General features: G+C 43.0%; 2 protein-coding genes across 7 annotated transcripts in view; one reads left to right on the plus strand and one right to left on the minus strand.

The window, feature by feature from the left end:
• Positions 1 to 10,838, minus strand: part of LOC310762974 (uncharacterized protein) — a 207,943-nt gene extending 197,105 nt beyond the window's left edge. For both annotated transcript variants that reach the window (XR_014548328.1, XM_083614888.1), the window contains exon 1: positions 10,669 to 10,838. Coding sequence is in view for 1 of the 2 variants with exons in the window: in XM_083614888.1 (XP_083471014.1) it covers positions 10,669 to 10,706 (38 nt within the window). In the remaining variant the exon portion in view is untranslated. The remainder of the gene's footprint in view (positions 1 to 10,668) is intronic.
• Positions 1 to 17,221, plus strand: part of RASGEF1A (RasGEF domain family member 1A) — a 94,332-nt gene that overhangs the window by 42,883 nt on the left and 34,228 nt on the right. For 3 of the 5 annotated variants that reach the window (XM_083614783.1, XM_083614786.1, XM_083614785.1), the window contains exon 2: positions 11,966 to 12,145. In XM_083614783.1, the coding sequence (XP_083470909.1) occupies positions 11,966 to 12,145 (180 nt within the window). Of the gene's footprint in view, positions 1 to 5,056; positions 5,340 to 10,915; positions 11,418 to 11,965; positions 12,146 to 17,221 lie in introns of those variants that run through there. The other 2 variants (XM_083614784.1, XM_083614787.1) reach the window with 2 other exon arrangements.

The following is a 17,221-nucleotide window of genomic DNA, read 5'->3' on the forward strand; positions in this document are numbered from 1 at the left end:
GAGTAAGTGCATATAGGATTGTGCTTAAGACACAAATATCACAATACTTATTTTTTAATACAGTATGCCCACAATTTACATGCCTTTAACTTGTGCATGTTCATCTTTATGTGCTGGCTGGGGTGGGGAGAGAATTAAAAGGGGGTGGAAAGGGGGTGGGCATCCAGGAAAAAAGACTTTGGTAATCCCACCCACCATTGAACCCTCTGTGTTTTGACTATATGTGATTTTAGCTTTATGGATAAATATGGATAGGGTCACACTTTTTGGCCAGCTGTGATAAACTCTGTCGTTAGCGACTTTGAATGAATCAGTTTCAGTTTCACAAAACTGTCATTTTTGGAAGGGTTTGGAGTAGATAAAGGAAAGAGGAACTGTAAAATATTCTCAGCAGTTGGAAGAATGCAACCTGAATGACAGCCTTTACCATAGTATAAGCATCACCGTCTAACCTATAACTGAAATATTATTTGCATTTTACCAAGACAAAACAGAGAATGGCTTGCAAAGGAAAACAGCAGCAAAACCCTGGAAAACCCCAAGGTGCACAGCTACAAACCAACTGGCCTGCGAGTAAAAACAACACAGATAACATCTGGCCAGGCCAGTTTCCTGCTGGTTGTTTGGCAAGCCTACCAGCCAGCCAGGTGCATAAAAACCTCCCTGCTTTGGCAGTTCAAGGCAAGCAGCAAAAGGAGAGATTTGTAATACTCTCAACCCAAATGTTCTTTCCTGTAATTTCACTCAACTTTGAAATGTACCCCATCTTGGCTGGGGGGCAAACCGGTTTACAGTCAACTGACGACTATAGCTTTTGTTGTGTGCTTCCTTTACACATTTCCAGACACTTCTAAGTAAAGCCATGTAAAATCTAGGTATTTAAGGGGAGCTTTACCAACCTTGCACCCAAACCATGCTTGGTTATTCGTTTCCGTTACACTTTTCTTTAAAATACAGAGGTCTGGGTCAAATATTTTACCAATCCACAATCTAAGCCAAAGTCAGACTTGTACTTCTTCTTGCAGACAATACACACATATTAAATGCACTAAAGTTGTTGGACTACAATTCCCATCACAAAAGGTGTACCTAGGGGTTGGAGAAGCCGGCACTCTCCGGGGCACAGGACCTTGGGGAGCACAAAAATCATCCTAGAAATCTGCCTCCAGTTATCTGTGTCAGGTCATGAGTTTAGACCAGAGCTGGAAACTGAGCAGTAGGAGAAATGGAGAGGCGGTATGAAGGTAGACCGCTGCAGACTATGGCATCTATGATGTATATGTGTTTAGCAACATGCCACTGCTTTTGCAGTAAGATCAAACACAGGAGATTCTTCCTGTGTTTCTTGCCCTTCCTACTCACCTCACCCTCACTCCAGACACTTTGAGTACTTGGGTCACATAAAATGTATGGTAAAGTGATTTTTATGGTGGGACAATACAAATCCTTGTCAACTGCATAAGGGACCCTAGATACACCTCTGCCCATCACCCCTGACTTTGGCTGTGCTGACTGATGGGAGTTATAAGTCAACAACATCTGGAAGGTAACACTTTGAATACTCCTAGCCACACACAGAAAACACCAGCGATAAGATACTGGAAATGTGCTTGTGAGGGAAAAGCCCTGTTGTTTCCTCAACTACCTTGACAGAATCATTCTTATCACCATGCAAGGAAAGCCTCAAATGTTGACAGAGGTTCTTGGGAGGAAGATGAACTGCCATGACCTTTGTAACAGAGTGTGGAAAGAGTAACACACAACCTTGTCCCTAACCACCCATCAACATTCAAGATGAAAAGCTCGTAGAAATTAGTTCTTTCCAAGGTTTGTTTAGAAAAGGGCCTAAGCCGCAGGTTAGTCATTCTTATTAGGCATGTTCGCCATTGTTATTATACACAGCTGCTGTCAAGAGGCACAAAGCAGGCACTAAGGGTAGAGCAGTGGAGGCCAAAATGTAAGTGTTTCTAAATACATTGAAATATATACATTCTTACAAGCAAGGTGGGAAGTGATGGGTTGCTACAATCTGGTTACAAAACTGGAGTGATGTCCAGAGTAGCCCAGTTTTAGCAATGGGAATTAGACTAAGAAAAATAAAAATTGAAAAAAAAACTTAGTCATACTTGCCTTTAAACCAAATATAGCTAAATGATTGGTGTCTATTTCACAAATTTATATCCTTCTCCTGTCCCCCGCAAAAAGAAATTCAAAGCTGCCAGTAACAATAAAATATACACACAAACCAAATTGACAAATAAACCACACAAAAAATAAAAACCTTTATTTTTTTTTTAAATCAACAAAAAACATCCATTCATATAGCTCCCCAAACTGAGTGAAGCTATAAAGGAAAACAGTCTTAAAATATTAATAGGAATGAGAGGATGGAGGTTTTCCATCCTAAACCAGGCTTTGGCCCACAAAGTGTTCGGGCTTGGCAAATCTAAGCCAGGAGGACTTTCCACAAGGTGGATGCCACAAAAAGGACTGCTCCATTTTGCCGCCCCCTAGGATTCAGGTGATTCCTTAGGTGATGAATGGAGCATGTGAAGAGGAACTTATGGAAGAAGGTGCTCTTTGAAGTATATGGGTCCCAAGCAATTTAGATAATACTGTATTCTTTTCTCTTCTTTCATAATGCAATATAAATAATATGATCATAATACTTAAGGGGGGAAATGCCAGAAATGCACACTTAATTCATTCTTGTTGATCCTGCAGAACAAGTAGATAAATAAATTATTAAAATTTCTCCAAAATTCTTCAGCGAGGTACTTCGTCAAAAGCTTTTGAAATTCCAAGTACAAGATATCAACTGGATCACCCCTATCTATATGCTTGTTAATACTCTCAAAGCACCCTAAGAGGTTAGTGAGACAGGGCTTACACGTGCAAAAGCCATGCTGGTTTTGCTTCAGCAAGACTTGTTCTTCATATGCTTTCCACCTGCTTTCCTGGAAGACACATGAAGCTAACTAGCTGTTATTTCTTAGATTACCCCAGATCGCTGTTTAAAAACTGGCATCCTGATAGCCACTTTCCTGTATAGAGGCTGATCTTAGAGACACATTAAATTTTTTTGTTAAGAGTATCAGCAATTTCACATTCGAGTTACTTAAGAACTCTTTGGGAAATGCTATCTGAACCTGGTGATTTTCCTTTTTTTTTTTTTTTGGTCTTTTTTTTTTCTCTAAGGCCTAGAACACTTTCTCTTATCACCACAATTCTTCAGACTCTCCTTCCTGCGAAAGTTAGTTCAGGCACAGGGATCTGAACTATATTGTCCATTGTAAAAGTATTCACCCAGCTGCTCTGCAATCTTCTTTTCTTCCTTCAATATACCTTTGACCTACTTGTCATCTACAGGCTGAAGCACCTCCCTAGCTTATCTCCTGCTACTAATGTATATAATGATTTTTTGTTGTTGGTCTTTATGTTTGCTTGTTCATAACTATGTGCTCCTCACATTTCGTCCCCCCCCCCCATCTCATACTGTCTGCTTGCACTTCTTTTGCCAAAGTTTGTTTCCTCATTTGGACAAGACTTTCTGAAGGAAGCCTTCTTTGCTTCTAACAGTTCCTTCACTCTGCTTGCAAACCACATCCCCTGGGTCCTGGTGGTACCTTTCTTGAAAGGTGGTAACCATTCTAACTGAACTTCTAATATTGTAGTTTTCAATAACCTTGAAGCATTCTGGAGACATCTGACCCTTCTTAACTTTCTCTTTCAACTTCATTTTGGGGAAATTTCCTCTTTTGAAGTCAGATGTGACTGTGTTGCATTTAACAATTAACCATGTGAGTAATCTCGTGCATATTGGGAAAGGGTCATGGGGGCAGGGAGTAGTGCATCTAAGAACTGTTTTCGTAATCAGCTTTTAAATTGTCTTTTGGATTTCCTACACTTGAACACAAATAATGAAACCTAAATGAGCTAGAACATTCATTCAGTTTTAAAAATAAGCCTCTTCTATATTTGATATGTCTAAATACTGGGGAAAAAGGTAACAAATAAAGACCAAAAGACACGGCTACTTGCGGAAAAAAATCGGAAGGATACAGTACCTGCCCTTTAACCCATAAATTATTCCAGGACAGGACAGCAGTTAACCCTATTAGCCTATTATTATTGTGTCGGACAATAAAGGGCTATTGTAAGCGCACTAACATAATATACAGTAATTGTTTTATTATTATTTTATTATTTACTAATTATGACCATTGTCATTAGAGTAGGAGTAGAAGCATGTTAGCAAGTGGGGAAGGGTGGGTCTCCACACCAAGAAGTTCACATTCTAAATATACACAATGCGGAAGACAACAAAGGGAAGGAAGGGAGGCAAAGGAAACAGGATGAATGTAAGCAAAAGTTTGTTAGGTTTTAGCTGGGGATGAGAACACTGTTTTAATTATTAGGATCTGGGGAATTTTTCCACAGCTGCTAGCGTCATATTGAAGTAATGTGAAGTTGATGGCAATGTAGAGTGTGCTGTGTATCTGTTAATTCAGTCTGTTTGGATTGCTGGATGATCATACTATATGTTGCTTGTAGAACTTTCTAAGGAGCCATGTGCCCTGATAATGCTACATAAATGAATAATAATAGTCATCCAAATCACAAGTACACAATCCACGATTTGGCACTCATGCAAAGGGTCTGTTTGTCAGTGTCTACCGTTACTATCTGTCGGAATTCCCCTTCTGACAAGAAATAACTCAAAAGCCGTTGTTCGAAACAACGAGGAACTATTTAGAGAAACAGAGTCGGTTCTGTGAAACTGGCTAGAAATACCCTGACTGCTCCACACACGATCTTGGGTGTTTTATTTTTTTCAAAATAAAAACTCCAAGCCATTCAGTAAGTTCCTCATCTTTGCTGCCCAGCCTTTTCGATCTCCGAGAAAGCAGAGCTGAAGGGTGAATGGGGAATAGTATTACCATGCGACCCAACCTGTTGGAAAGCTTTTCATAAAGGGAAGCAGAGGGTGGGCTTTTCCTTTCAAAGCTGGCACTCTCGGCGCACAAAAGGCAGCTGTAGTAGTAAACTCCACTCCTTTTGAATCAGACAAGCTTCCTCTCAGCCAACGGCAAGCCAAGCCAGCTGCTGACGTCAGAGCTCGTCTGGGAAGCTTGCAGGCTTTCTGGTTTTGCTCAGATGAACTGAAGCTGTTTTTGAGATCTGAGCTGGCGGGAAGGGCAGCTGAAGCCAGAGAGCTTTCTCGTTTTCTCGTCTCAGGCTCGAACTGCGATGCTCGGCTAAGGGTTACCTCTTTTAGAAAGCCACCGGGATCAACATAACACTACAAGCTTATGTACATACTACAGAAAACAATGAGGGTAAGGAAAAAACAATTCCCCATTCTTCCTTTATTTCTCTTTTACGGAATTTCCTGGGAATGTTTTGTTTTGTTGTTCTAATACTTCTTTCCCCCTCCTCCCGAAAGAGCAGTAAACGACATTCGGGACTCAGTCCCCCCAGGTGAAGCTCTGGCTTCTCTGCTAAACTGGAGTCGTGTCGCATGTCATGCACTACAGCCAAGGTTTAAAAGTAGTGCGTATGTGGATATTGTTAAATGGCTTTGCTGTGTTGTGGGGAAAAGAACGGCTCCCACGTTAAAAAAGCTGGAGGGAATGTCTCTTTTTCTCTTTATGGGATTCTGTCAAAGTGCATTTTTGCTTACAGATCCAAAATGCACATTGCGGTTTGGTTTCGCGTTTGGCTGCTGTTGTATAAATATAATTGGGCCAGCTTCAGAGCACTTGTGCTCCAGAGACTGCTGGCGAAAGTACAGTATGCGTTTTACATTGTTTTATCGAGAAATAAGGAATTCTTTGAGCTCTATTCCAGTGTTTACTGACAGACATAACAAGAGTAGGTGACTTTTAGCCTCGGCATGGGCGAACATAAAGATCTTAAACATCCCAGCTCCGCATTCTTAACATGCCAAAGCAAATATATTATTCCCCTCTCTTTCTCCCTTCCCCTCCTTTCTTCTCGCTCTCTCTCAGTTAGCTTTTAACTTGTTTGGTTATTGCTCTCTTTTCTTGGAGTGGAACTAGATGTTGCTAGACGCACTACTTTGTGTATATTTTGTACTCCTCATGGCAACCTATAGCATTCTACAATGCACAATGTGATGTCATCACCCGTTTCATTTTTCTGACACCACGATCAATGATAAGAGAGGGAACACACAGCAGAATGTTATGTTGTTTTAGATTTTTGAGTTCCTTGGGGCAGGGAGAGGTTTTGCTTTTTGCTTATATTATTCTATAATATACCGCATAAGAGAAACATGTCATCAACTACAAAACCATTGAATCCATGGTCTTGGTAGTCAGTGTGGTACAGGGGGGGTGGCATTTCCCTGGGCTGGGAAAATCCAGGTTCAAACATCTATTCAGTCATGTTTTGGGGGTAGCCTTCAGTAAGTCCCTGTTATGCCAACCTCAGAAAGTCATTGTGAAAAGAAAATGAGGTATTTTAAAGGAAATCCACAGGCCAGTCCTCTCTAGAGATGTGAAGGCGCTGTCAAAAAAAAAAAAAACAAGAAAAGAATCAGGGAAAACCCCAATTTCCTTCTTTCCCTCCCCTTAAGACCTCTTCCTGGTTTTTCCAGTGGGGAGAAATGGAAGTAGGTTTTGTTGCCACAGAATACCTAAGGGTGTAAAGAAATGGATCCTGGGTAGGTTTAGCTGAATTGCAATGTACAGTCGTAAGAACCACTTGAGTGCATTGACCTACCCCCGCCCCAGGTGTGCATATGTTCCCTCTAGCTGTACATTCTAGTGATGGTGGGTGAGGAACAGGAGCAGAATGCCTGCTAGCATTGCTTCTTAAACTCTGGATGTTCAGGGTGAGTGTGAAAGTGGCCTCCTTGCCCACAGCCAAATACACATGGGGCTCCTTCACAGAATTGGGAACCCTGATTGCCCCACAAACCAAGCTGTACACATGTACAGCAGCTTGCACACATTCTGCTTTTACCCTCATTCTGAACATGTGGGTGCCAGGGAGCGTGGGTAGTGTGTGCACCAATACCAGCAAAGTTGCTAGCAGGTGCAAGCCTCTACCCAAGTTTATTTATCATGTGAGGAGGGAGTTGTTTAGTATAGATGTGCTAACATGTCATTTCATAGATTTGGAATCTCTTCATGCACGGCCAAGGATTCTACTCTTCATATTCAAATCTAGGTGCCTAAAAACACAAGAGTGGTCCTTCTGGATCAGGCCAGAGGTTCATTTTGTCCAGCATTTTGTTTACATCAACAGCTGGCCAGATGATGAGAAAGGGCATGAAGGCAACAGCCCTCCCATGTTGCCTGCCCTCCACATCTGGTGTTCAGAGGTCTACTGCCTCTTAACATTGTAACCTTCAACTATCACAGCTGAGAGCTGTTGATACACCTGTCTTCCTCAGCTGATAAGAGATAAGAACTACACAACTTTTATAAGACATCTGAAGGCAGCCCTGTATTGGGAAGTTTTTAATGTTTGACATTTTATTATGTTTTTGTATGCGCTGGAAGCTGCCCAGAGTGGCTGGTGTATGAATAATAACATTTTTATTATTATCAGGATTGTATCCTAAATGGGGCCACTGATGAATAAGAGGGAGGGAGCAGCAGGCTTGGAAGCAAACCCAAGGTTTCCAAAAGTACAAAAAGATTTCCCTAGGGGGAAATCTTAAAAGGGAAACCCCAACACTACCAAAACCATCTAGTTAGTACTGTCCATAGTCAGTGGCCTCAGGATGCTGAATGTCCATTGGTAGAATGGCAACTGGGAGCAGTATGGAATGGTGTTCCTGGAAGAGGGCTTGGCTGGCAGGCTCTAACCTTGAAAAGAAGTGCACTACATGACAACATTTTGGGATGCGGGTGGCGCTGTGGGTTAAACCACAGAGCCTAGGACTTGCCGATCAGAAGGTCAGCAGTTCGAATCCCTGCAACGGGGTGAGCTCCCGGTGCTCGGTCCCTGCTCCTGCCAACCTAGCAGTTCGAAAGCATGTCAAAGTGCAAGTAGATAAATAGGTACCACTCTGGCGGGAAGGTAAACGGCGTTTCCGTGCACCGTTCTGGCTCGCCAGAAGCGGCTTAGTCATGCTGGCCACATGACCTGGAAGCTGTACGCCAGCTCCCGCGGCCAATAAAGCGAGATGAGCGTCACAACCCCAGAGTCGGCCACGACTGGACCTAATGGTCGGGGGTCCCTTTACCTTTACCTTTACATGACAACATTTTGTTGCAGGCCCCACTGGTCTAAGCAGATCCCTGTATTTTGTTGCTTTGAATCTTATGTTAATTATTCACTTTGTGAAGGAATACCTCCTTTTGCCTGTGTTAACCCTGCCAATGAATCAATTTCATTGCCTGACCCTGCGTTTTAATACTATGAAAGAAGCATGTTCCCTCCTATTCCATAATCTGCAGTTTGGGCATGCATCTAGATGAAATAGCCTGACAGTGCACACTGTACATGGGTAGCTCATTAAAAACCACTGCCATATCCCTTAAAAGGAAGGAGTAAACTCACAGGCAACTCGCATAATAAACAGTCAAGCTGCCTTCCACGTCCCTCCCTCCCTCCCAAAGAAACATCCCATTTGTCAAGCTGTCATGTGAGCCTACAAGGATGCCTTGTGACTAAATTTGTGAAATACCACAGAACATTACCAAGAAAGCACTTGTGCATAGAACTGCCGTGTCTCATTTCTCAATTATATGTCAATTAGATGCTGTACATTTTGTCTCTCGTCCCCATTCACATGAGTCACTTCAAACATTTAAATGACAAACACTGGCCTGAACTGTGGGAGGGATATGCTGCTGTTTACTATTAGGGACATTCTGCCTTCTAAGTCGTAAACAGCTGTGCAGGATTCTGTCCTAGCATATGAGCTGGCAGGAGTTTTCTTCTTTTAGTTATGTCTTGGTGTCAGGGTGATGTTGGAATTAACTTAGACAAGTCCCCAACTGGCTTGCTAAATATTGCTTGGGGGGGGAAAGCTGCCTTAAAAGGGAACATAATGTTTGGCTGGTGCTTTATATAGCAAAGCTGGCTCACACTGAATTAATGTCCCATATGAAATTTAATGTTGCTCCCCCAGCTCACATCATGTTGTGGTATTGCCTCCTCAGGGTTGTCCCAAAAGTAGTTCCATCCCCCTCTTTTTTATATAAGTAAATTGTGTGAAGGGAAGGACCTGCAATGGGAGCAGTTATGAGAGTTGCAATACCCTTGTTCTAGCCCCTATTGTCCTAAGAGGTGTGAGGCATTTGTGTTACACCATTCAGGGTTTGTTTTGGGTTTCACAGTAGCCCCCTAGATTTTGATAAGCCAGGCAGCTGCATGCCCTTCATATTGTGTTGAGCTGCCAGGAATGCGGGGAGTGGAAGAGGGTCAACAGTAGAAAGCAACAATTATTTTAGTGTTAGTATGAATGATGAAGTGAGGTTGACTCACCACCTTGGACCTTGCAATGAACATCCATGAATTTTCATCAGGTAGTGGGAGGTTCATGAACTGTTTGCTTGCATATGCATCAAAGGGCAGTAAGGAGTCATGCATGCCCATTACAAAGTTTGCTGAAGCTCCATGGCTGGTGGAATTTTTCATGTGCCATATAGACATTACATATGCATGGTAGAATTCTGAGTGATGGCATACAGGAGCTCTAGCAGTACAGTGCTATGTGACAGTGATGTGTTATAACTTAGTTAATGAAAACTCAGATATTGCAGGATATCTACATTTTAGTGCGATTAAGGGGACTTTGTGGTTTATGATGTGCCTGGCAGTGACTGACTTAGTTGCTCTAACGTCACAGAAAGCAGAAATGTCTCTGACTGCCATTGGCTCAGCAGCTCAGAGCCCAGAAACAAGCATGGCAGGCAGCAGGAAAGGCGATATGGGAGAAATGGGGGGTTTGGAAAGGAAAGGTCCTGAGAAAGCAGTGCCAATCCGCCGAAGAAAGTAGAGTCCAAAGAATAGAGGGAAAGCAAAAGCTGGGGCAGGGGAGAGAGAGACTGCAAAGAAAAGAAAACTGAGATGGCAAAATTGCTCATGACCAGGAAATGCAAAGGTGAAGAATTGCATATTAACTAGCAATAAAGAGCCCTATCTTTGGCTATAGGCCTTGAGTATTCACATATTTCAGGAAACTAATTTTCCACTAGATCCCTTGTTCGTGGCAATAACACAGTCTCATGGACGTGATACCATACATACCAGCCATGAAATGTTTACAAAGCCATCCCAATATCCATGGCATGAAGGAAGCAAAGCGATGTCACCTGAGCCACTATTGAGGATTTCTCTTAGCAGCTACTCCTGATATAGCTTAGCAACCTTGAAAATTCAGGCTAGTAAACACGAGATACTGAGAAAGCATATGGAGGGCTGATGCATAATCACTCTGACATTCACGTTTCATGATCTAAGCACACCATGGCAACTCGATTGTTTTCGCCTCCCATGTAAATTTGCTTTGCAGCCACACATATTTGTAGTTGTTGACTATCGCATACTTCAGTCTGATAGCTAGGAGAAAAGCTGGGTGGGGGGAGCTCTGATCTCTGCCAATAATCCAGGATAGCAGGTATACTATTTTCCCCTGAAGCAAGACAGAAACACAAGACACTGTAAGGTTCTGTTTGCACTCACCAGTATGTTGTTAAGACAAACAGGCAGTCTGGCCACATGTGTTTCTGTCCCAGGATAAGACCTGGTTCCTGCTACCTTCCTCTGACCATGCTTAGAGAAAGCTGCCAGACTCAGATACTCGATTTAACCAACTGCTCCCTTTTCCAACTGTCCCTATAGCCCACACACCTTTGAAAGCATCACCCCAGCAACGCGTTCTTCAGTGTTCCAGAAGCCAACTGCTTCCCCAGATTACCTGCTCTTTGGCAGATGTTGTGTCAGCAGACACATCTTCAGACATTTCTAGAACTGTTCATGTATGAGAGGGCAGGGCAAATGAGATGAACTGCTGTCAAGATCTAAACCAGATGAAGCAGAACAGCCATGCTTGAATCAGTTTTCTGCTAAGTAGCCATTTAAACGGGTCAGGCAGAATTGCTTTGTTCCACCTTGGGAAGCTCCTCATGTCATGTGGATATTTCCTGTCCTGTTAAGATCCATTGGAGAGACTTCACTACACAAGCCCCATCCTTGGGATGCTTGAACATCGATGGCCTTGGAAGAGCAGTGTCATTTCTCTTGAGAATTCTCCCCCCAAGTAAGGCCCATTGTTTGAAGTCTTTACTTACAAAGTTTAAACCCAGGAGTGAGGAGCTTCCAGATTTGCTGGACGAAGAGCCCACCAACCATGACCACTGATCACTTGGGCTGAGGCTATTGAGGATTAAGTTGAACAACCCTTGGAAGGGTACAGGTCCCCAACTCCTGTTGTAAGGCAACTCACTTCCACCATGTGTTTAATTTGTGGGTTTTTCATTGGAATATTTTAATTGTGAATCTTAAGCTTCTCTTTTAATAGTTACTTGTTTTCATAGGAATCCTTATGAACAATTTTTAAGACTGATTGTTTGGTTTACTCCTTTGTAAGAATGTGTCCTCGAGGTTGTCTTCAAACACTCTTATTGTGAGACACAAATGTCATCCTGCTAGCCAGTGCACAATGTAGGCCTATCAATGCGTATTTAATTTAACAACAAAGCCAGACAAAAGGCTTCGTGCACACTTGGGCATGTTGGGACTGCAAATTCCTCTTCCAAAGTTCATGCTATGTTATGTGCAGTACAAAAAAAGCAGTCTGACCCTATGAAGAGTTGGCCAGAGGTCTAAGCCGAATAATTGTAGTGGACTTAAGCAGGCCTAATATTGCACAGGATCAGGCTGATATTTCTTCAAAACATGGGAAAGCACCAATGAGACACATGAAAAAGCCGCTGTATATGGCTCACATCGCTTCCATTTTCTCCCTCCACTTTTGCAGGAAACTATGCCCCAGACACCAATATTTTCCAGCATGCTTGGTTCCGGATGTAGTGGGCAGGTGCAGCCAGATACAGGAGAGAGGAGTGGAGATCCTGTTTATCAAGATGGGAGTCTCATCTCTGGATCACTAGAGGCCCTGATTGAGCGCCTAGTACCCACCACAGACTATTATCCAGATGTAAGTAAATGGTTGGAATTTTCCTTCTTTTTTGCCACCGTTTTCATGGCCTGGGGACTTGAGGGTATGCAGAGCTGCTGGAGGAGAACTGAATTCATCCTTGGTGTTTATAAGTTTATAACACTTTCCTAGGATTTTTAGTTAGCAACTGGTTGGTTGGTTGGAGCAGCTTTTCCCATGGAAACATGGTGAGCGTATTTGCACAATACAATTAAATTTCTTAAAAAGTCATTTTCTCTCCCTAAGGAGCTTTGTGATCTGTAGTTTGGGGGGAGGGGGAGGGGGGGATCTCCTCCCTCTGACCAGAGGCTGTTCTCAGCCTTATCCAGCTAAGGATCCTAGTGGAGAAAGCCATGTAAAAAAAAAGAAGAACTTGTATAAAATCAGTAGAACTTTGCTGTGCAGATACGGCCTAGATACTTTTGTTTGGTTGTTGAACTGTCAGCTTTCTCACTTTGCTGGTCAGATCTTCGTTAGTATACACTGCATTTTGAATTTTCAAGCTTTTATTATTTGGATTTGGACTGGGGAGACCTCGGCTCAAAGCTCACTTGGTAGCTTTAGGCTAGTCACTCTCTCTTTGTTAACTGGCTTCATAGGGTTATTTTGAGGAGAAACTATACCAACCTGAGTTACTTGGAATAGAGGAAATTCATGAAACTAAATATAAATAGCAAAACAAATGCAGATTTGCTGCATCCAGTGTTTTAAAAATGCATTTTCTGAGTATACACCTTCGTAAATTCCTTAAGACAGCATGCCGATTGCCAGACCTCAGGGAAATGATTTGATCGTGCCGTTTCAACAATGAGGGGCTTATCTCACACAAAAATTAAGTGAATAAATTTTCATCTGAGGTGTGTTAGAAAGTATCCACCCTTAAACTGGGATGACGTTTGGCAGTGGCTTAAGCCTCTTGGTTTGCATACTGCTGTGACTGTTGAGTATCTAAGTACAGTCATAAATTGGTTTTCAAATGCCTTGTGATTCAAATGTTTTGGCTCCCGAATGCCGCAAACCCGGAAGTGAGTGTTCCGGTATGCGAACTTTTTTGGGAAGCCCAATGTCTGTCGTGGCTTCTGTGGCTTTCGATTGAGTGCAGGAAGCTCCTGCAGCCAATCAGAAGCCGCGCCTTGGGTTTTCGAATGTTTTCGGAAGTTGAACAAACTTCCAGAACGGATTCCGTTCGAGAACCAAGATATGACTGTTCATGCATGCTAAGAATGGGACAAAGTGAAATGTCAAGTAGCATGAGTCTTGTTATATCTCAGAGGCCCCTGATTTCAGGGGCAAGCTGCATCATCACCTTTTAAAACAACCTCTTCATATTCTCCTCCTCCTGCTCCCACAATCAAATCTGCCAATTCGTGTACCTCTTGAAGGAGGAGAATGTCTGATATACTCAACTTTAATCACATGATAAAAAGTTATTGAGTCCTGCCAGCCTATTAAACCAGTTATGCTGACCTGCAATTGCATTGCACCTAGTAGACAGGCAGTTCCCATGTATGTGTAAACCCTGGAAGGTTGCTTCTAAATAGTTTGCTCTATTCTTTCCTGACCTTTTAAATGCATACAGCACAACATGCATGTTTGATCTTTCCTTTATGATGCTGGGGGGGGGCATATTTATACTTCTATGTATCTATGAATTAGGGGCAAACTCTGAAGGTTGAAGGATTCCAAATATGAACACCAGCTTAAAAACAAACCAACCAAAAACTTGTCACATTTAAATTGGGACCAGCTTGAAACTGCATTTGTCTCCTGCTCCTGGCACTAGCCAGCCCTCCCCTGCTGGTTTCCCCTTTTTCCAAACAAAAAGTAATAGTTAATTTTGGTAAGAGAAGGGATAACCAGATGTGTAGTCTGTCCTTAGCTGGAAATTATGCCCTCCCACCCAAGTATATGTAGGAGTTTTCTATGCCTCCTGAATTGAATCAGGAGACAGAGAAAAGCATAATCACCATGGTCTTTGGCTATCATTTTCTGCCAAGGACTGTGAGATTTGCAGTTTTCTCTTTCAAATCAATTCAAGAAGAAGGGGGAATTGCACAGTCTGCAGCAAGAAAATACAATATTTCAATAGTGGCCCATATATTGCACAATCCTTGCCTTTTGGTGCCATTATCCAGGTTATACCCAAGACTGGTGTGCCATTCTTGCCCCATTTCATAGTGTCATGGAGTTGGAAATAACAATGAGGATCATCTAGTCCAGCCCCCTGCAATGCGAGAATAGGCAGCTGTCGCTTACGGGGATTGAACCTGCAACCTTGGCATTATCAGCACCACACTCTAACCAAGGGAGCTATCCAGCTGTCTCCTTACACTACTGACGTAATTAACAATGGAAACAAAAGTTGCCTTTATGCAGTCTTTGCGCAGATTAAATTCTGGGGCCATGTTAGCACACCATTTTAACGACCAGCTACTTCCTCACCATTCCCAAGCAGAAATTGTCCCATGCCCATGTCTCCAACTGGATACAAATTCCAGAAAGGCACAAAAAGGTCACTTGGAGTGTAACAAGTTTTCCCCCCATCTTCTTCTGGCCACGCTGGAGGGTAACAGGAAAACTGCAAGGGTGGTGGGGGGGGGGAGAGAAGAGGTACACACAGTTCCATAGAGGATTCTGTGCATACAGGACTTCATTTGCCTAGTACCCAGGAAAATATGCGTACTCGCAAGACTTCAGCTTTCTGGAGGTTAGGAACGGAATGTCCTTAGCTGCAACCTTTGATGCCCATTGCAAGCAAACATTTCAGAAAAATATTCAGACAAAACATTCTGGATTGAACAGAATGAGCTGAAGGGGAAAATATTTTTCTTCTTCTTCCTCAGAAGTTATCACTGCATTCTTGGTCCTTAAGTAACAGTTACTATTTTAGTCTTCCCTTTTACATGTTCTCTTCCTGTTCTCCTCCACCGCTCCTTCAATTAACCATGTCTCTTAGCAACAAGTTTAGGAGCTATAGGAATCCACTTCGACCTTTTCAGTTTCAAGGCCCCAAACCTTCTTTTGTATCATCTCAAATTGGGCCAAGGGTTCATGGTTTTCCCCTTCTCCCAAATTCTCTCCAGCTGCTGGAAACTAAATGGGGTGTAATTTTCAACCCCAAAGATTCCACAGCCTCATTTTGTTTGCACAACCATGGTGGCACAGAAAAATATCATGATAGTTGCTTGTGGCCTCCATGCATGTTTGTGCTGCATCTGAATAGTCCCTTAGAGGAGTGGCTGGTGCTACCATCTAGCATTACCTGGGTCCTGTGTCTAAAAATTGGAACATTTGTCCGGTATCTGCCCAGGATGATGTTTTGGTTGACACTGATAGTTGTCAGTGGTTGGTGAATGTTTGGAATGGTCTCATCTGTGTAAAACTCCCCACACATAGAAACAAGCCTTTTTGGTGGGGCAGGGTGGGGAAGTTGAGCTATCTCTCTGACTTTCAGCATTTCTGCATGCATGCATGGGTTTTTTGGCTTTTCATACGAGACAACAATTCTGCCTTACTGCCTGGGACCTGCAACCTTTGTAAAGCCTCATTTAGCGTGCTTCAACACTGTTGCCATATTTGGGTGGGATTCAGGTTACACTATTAATGTTGACTTGGGGCTCCTGTGCAACAAACCTCTGACCCCACCCCACCCCACCGATTGGATTTTAATGATAAGGAAAGTGGCAAGAAGCACTGGAAAGTTGGAATAAGATTTGCTTTGCTTAACCTCTTCACAAACAAATCAGAATGAATGCTCCATAAACAGCCAACGTCTAACATGACTGCAAACCTTGTGCAAACAAATCAGGATGAATGCTCAATAATGAACAGGTCATCTGGATCCAACTTTTATTTCAGTCCTCTTTCTAGAAGTCTATGAATCTATTTGAAAGGAAACTGCTTCTTGAGGCAACATAAGCAGTTTTGAGCGGGGGCAGGGGGGACTTTCAGCTGCAAATTTACTTGCAAACTTGATCGCTTCCCTCATTTTTTCCCCATCCTAAGAATCAAATCAATGTAGGTTGTTTTTAGAAGAGAACCCAACTTGTTTTTCAGCTCTCACCCTTTCTAAGTTCATACGTCATTACTCAAGAGCTGGCTTGAGTCTGTCCTTTTTAAGGAAAGCACACACAGAGGAATGCAGTACGTTAAGTGTTCTCTTGCTGTAATATGCATTTTGCAGTGTTTTTAAAAAATGACATTCAAATTACATTAATCACAGGCCACTAAAATAAGTTCATCAGCTGCTTCCCTCCAACTCACTGTGCGCAGACTTCCATCCAGAACAAATTGTTCACTCCTGAACCACTCTCACAAAAATGGAGTTGGCAGTAGGGCTGGGCACACACGCCTCCATTCTGAAATGGATCTGGGCCCCAAAAACAGTTGTGGGGTGGGGGAGAAAGCCCTAATGTTTTGTTAAAGTTTTAAACCCTAACCAAAAGGGGGCAAGGGAGAAAGGAGGCACTTTGTCTGCCCCCTCTCCCTCTGACCCCACTGCAAGCCTCTTGGGATGTTGTTTGCCAGCACATTCCCCACAGGGAACATACTGGTGAAGGAGACCCCCGCAGCCAGCAGGACTGAGCCCTCTGCCCACTGGGATTTAACCAAATCTGGTGCACATTCCTAGTTTGCAGTGTCCACTCTAGGCTTGGCTGATGTATCGATACATCACCCTGGACCAGTATGAGGGCCAAAGCACGATGGCTGCTTCACCCAGTGGTATTTCGTGGGTGAAGCATCTGCCACTCCTGAGTACCTCTTCTCCTGTAAACACATTTTAACAATGGTGTGGGGGGAAGTCTTTAGGATCAGGGCTTCTGTTGGGTGCAGACTGGGGGATTCAGATGCTGGTTTGGGCCCCCAGTTGCCTAACCCCCCTGTAAAGGAATACTGGATTATCTAAGGGCAAAGTACCCTCCCACACCCTAATTACCCACACTTCCAGCATGTCTGCCTGCAGCATTGGCATAATGAGTGATAGTGTTTTTGGGGCCACCTCACTGTAGACATTTAAAAGCCATTACGGGGATTGCAAGTGGGCTGATTTTCTTATTTTACAGGGCTCTAGTACAG

The sequence above is a fragment of the Podarcis filfolensis genome (assembly GCF_964270895.1).
Source record: "Podarcis filfolensis genome assembly, chromosome: 5".
In the NCBI taxonomy this organism is placed as follows: Eukaryota; Metazoa; Chordata; class Lepidosauria; order Squamata; family Lacertidae; genus Podarcis; species Podarcis filfolensis.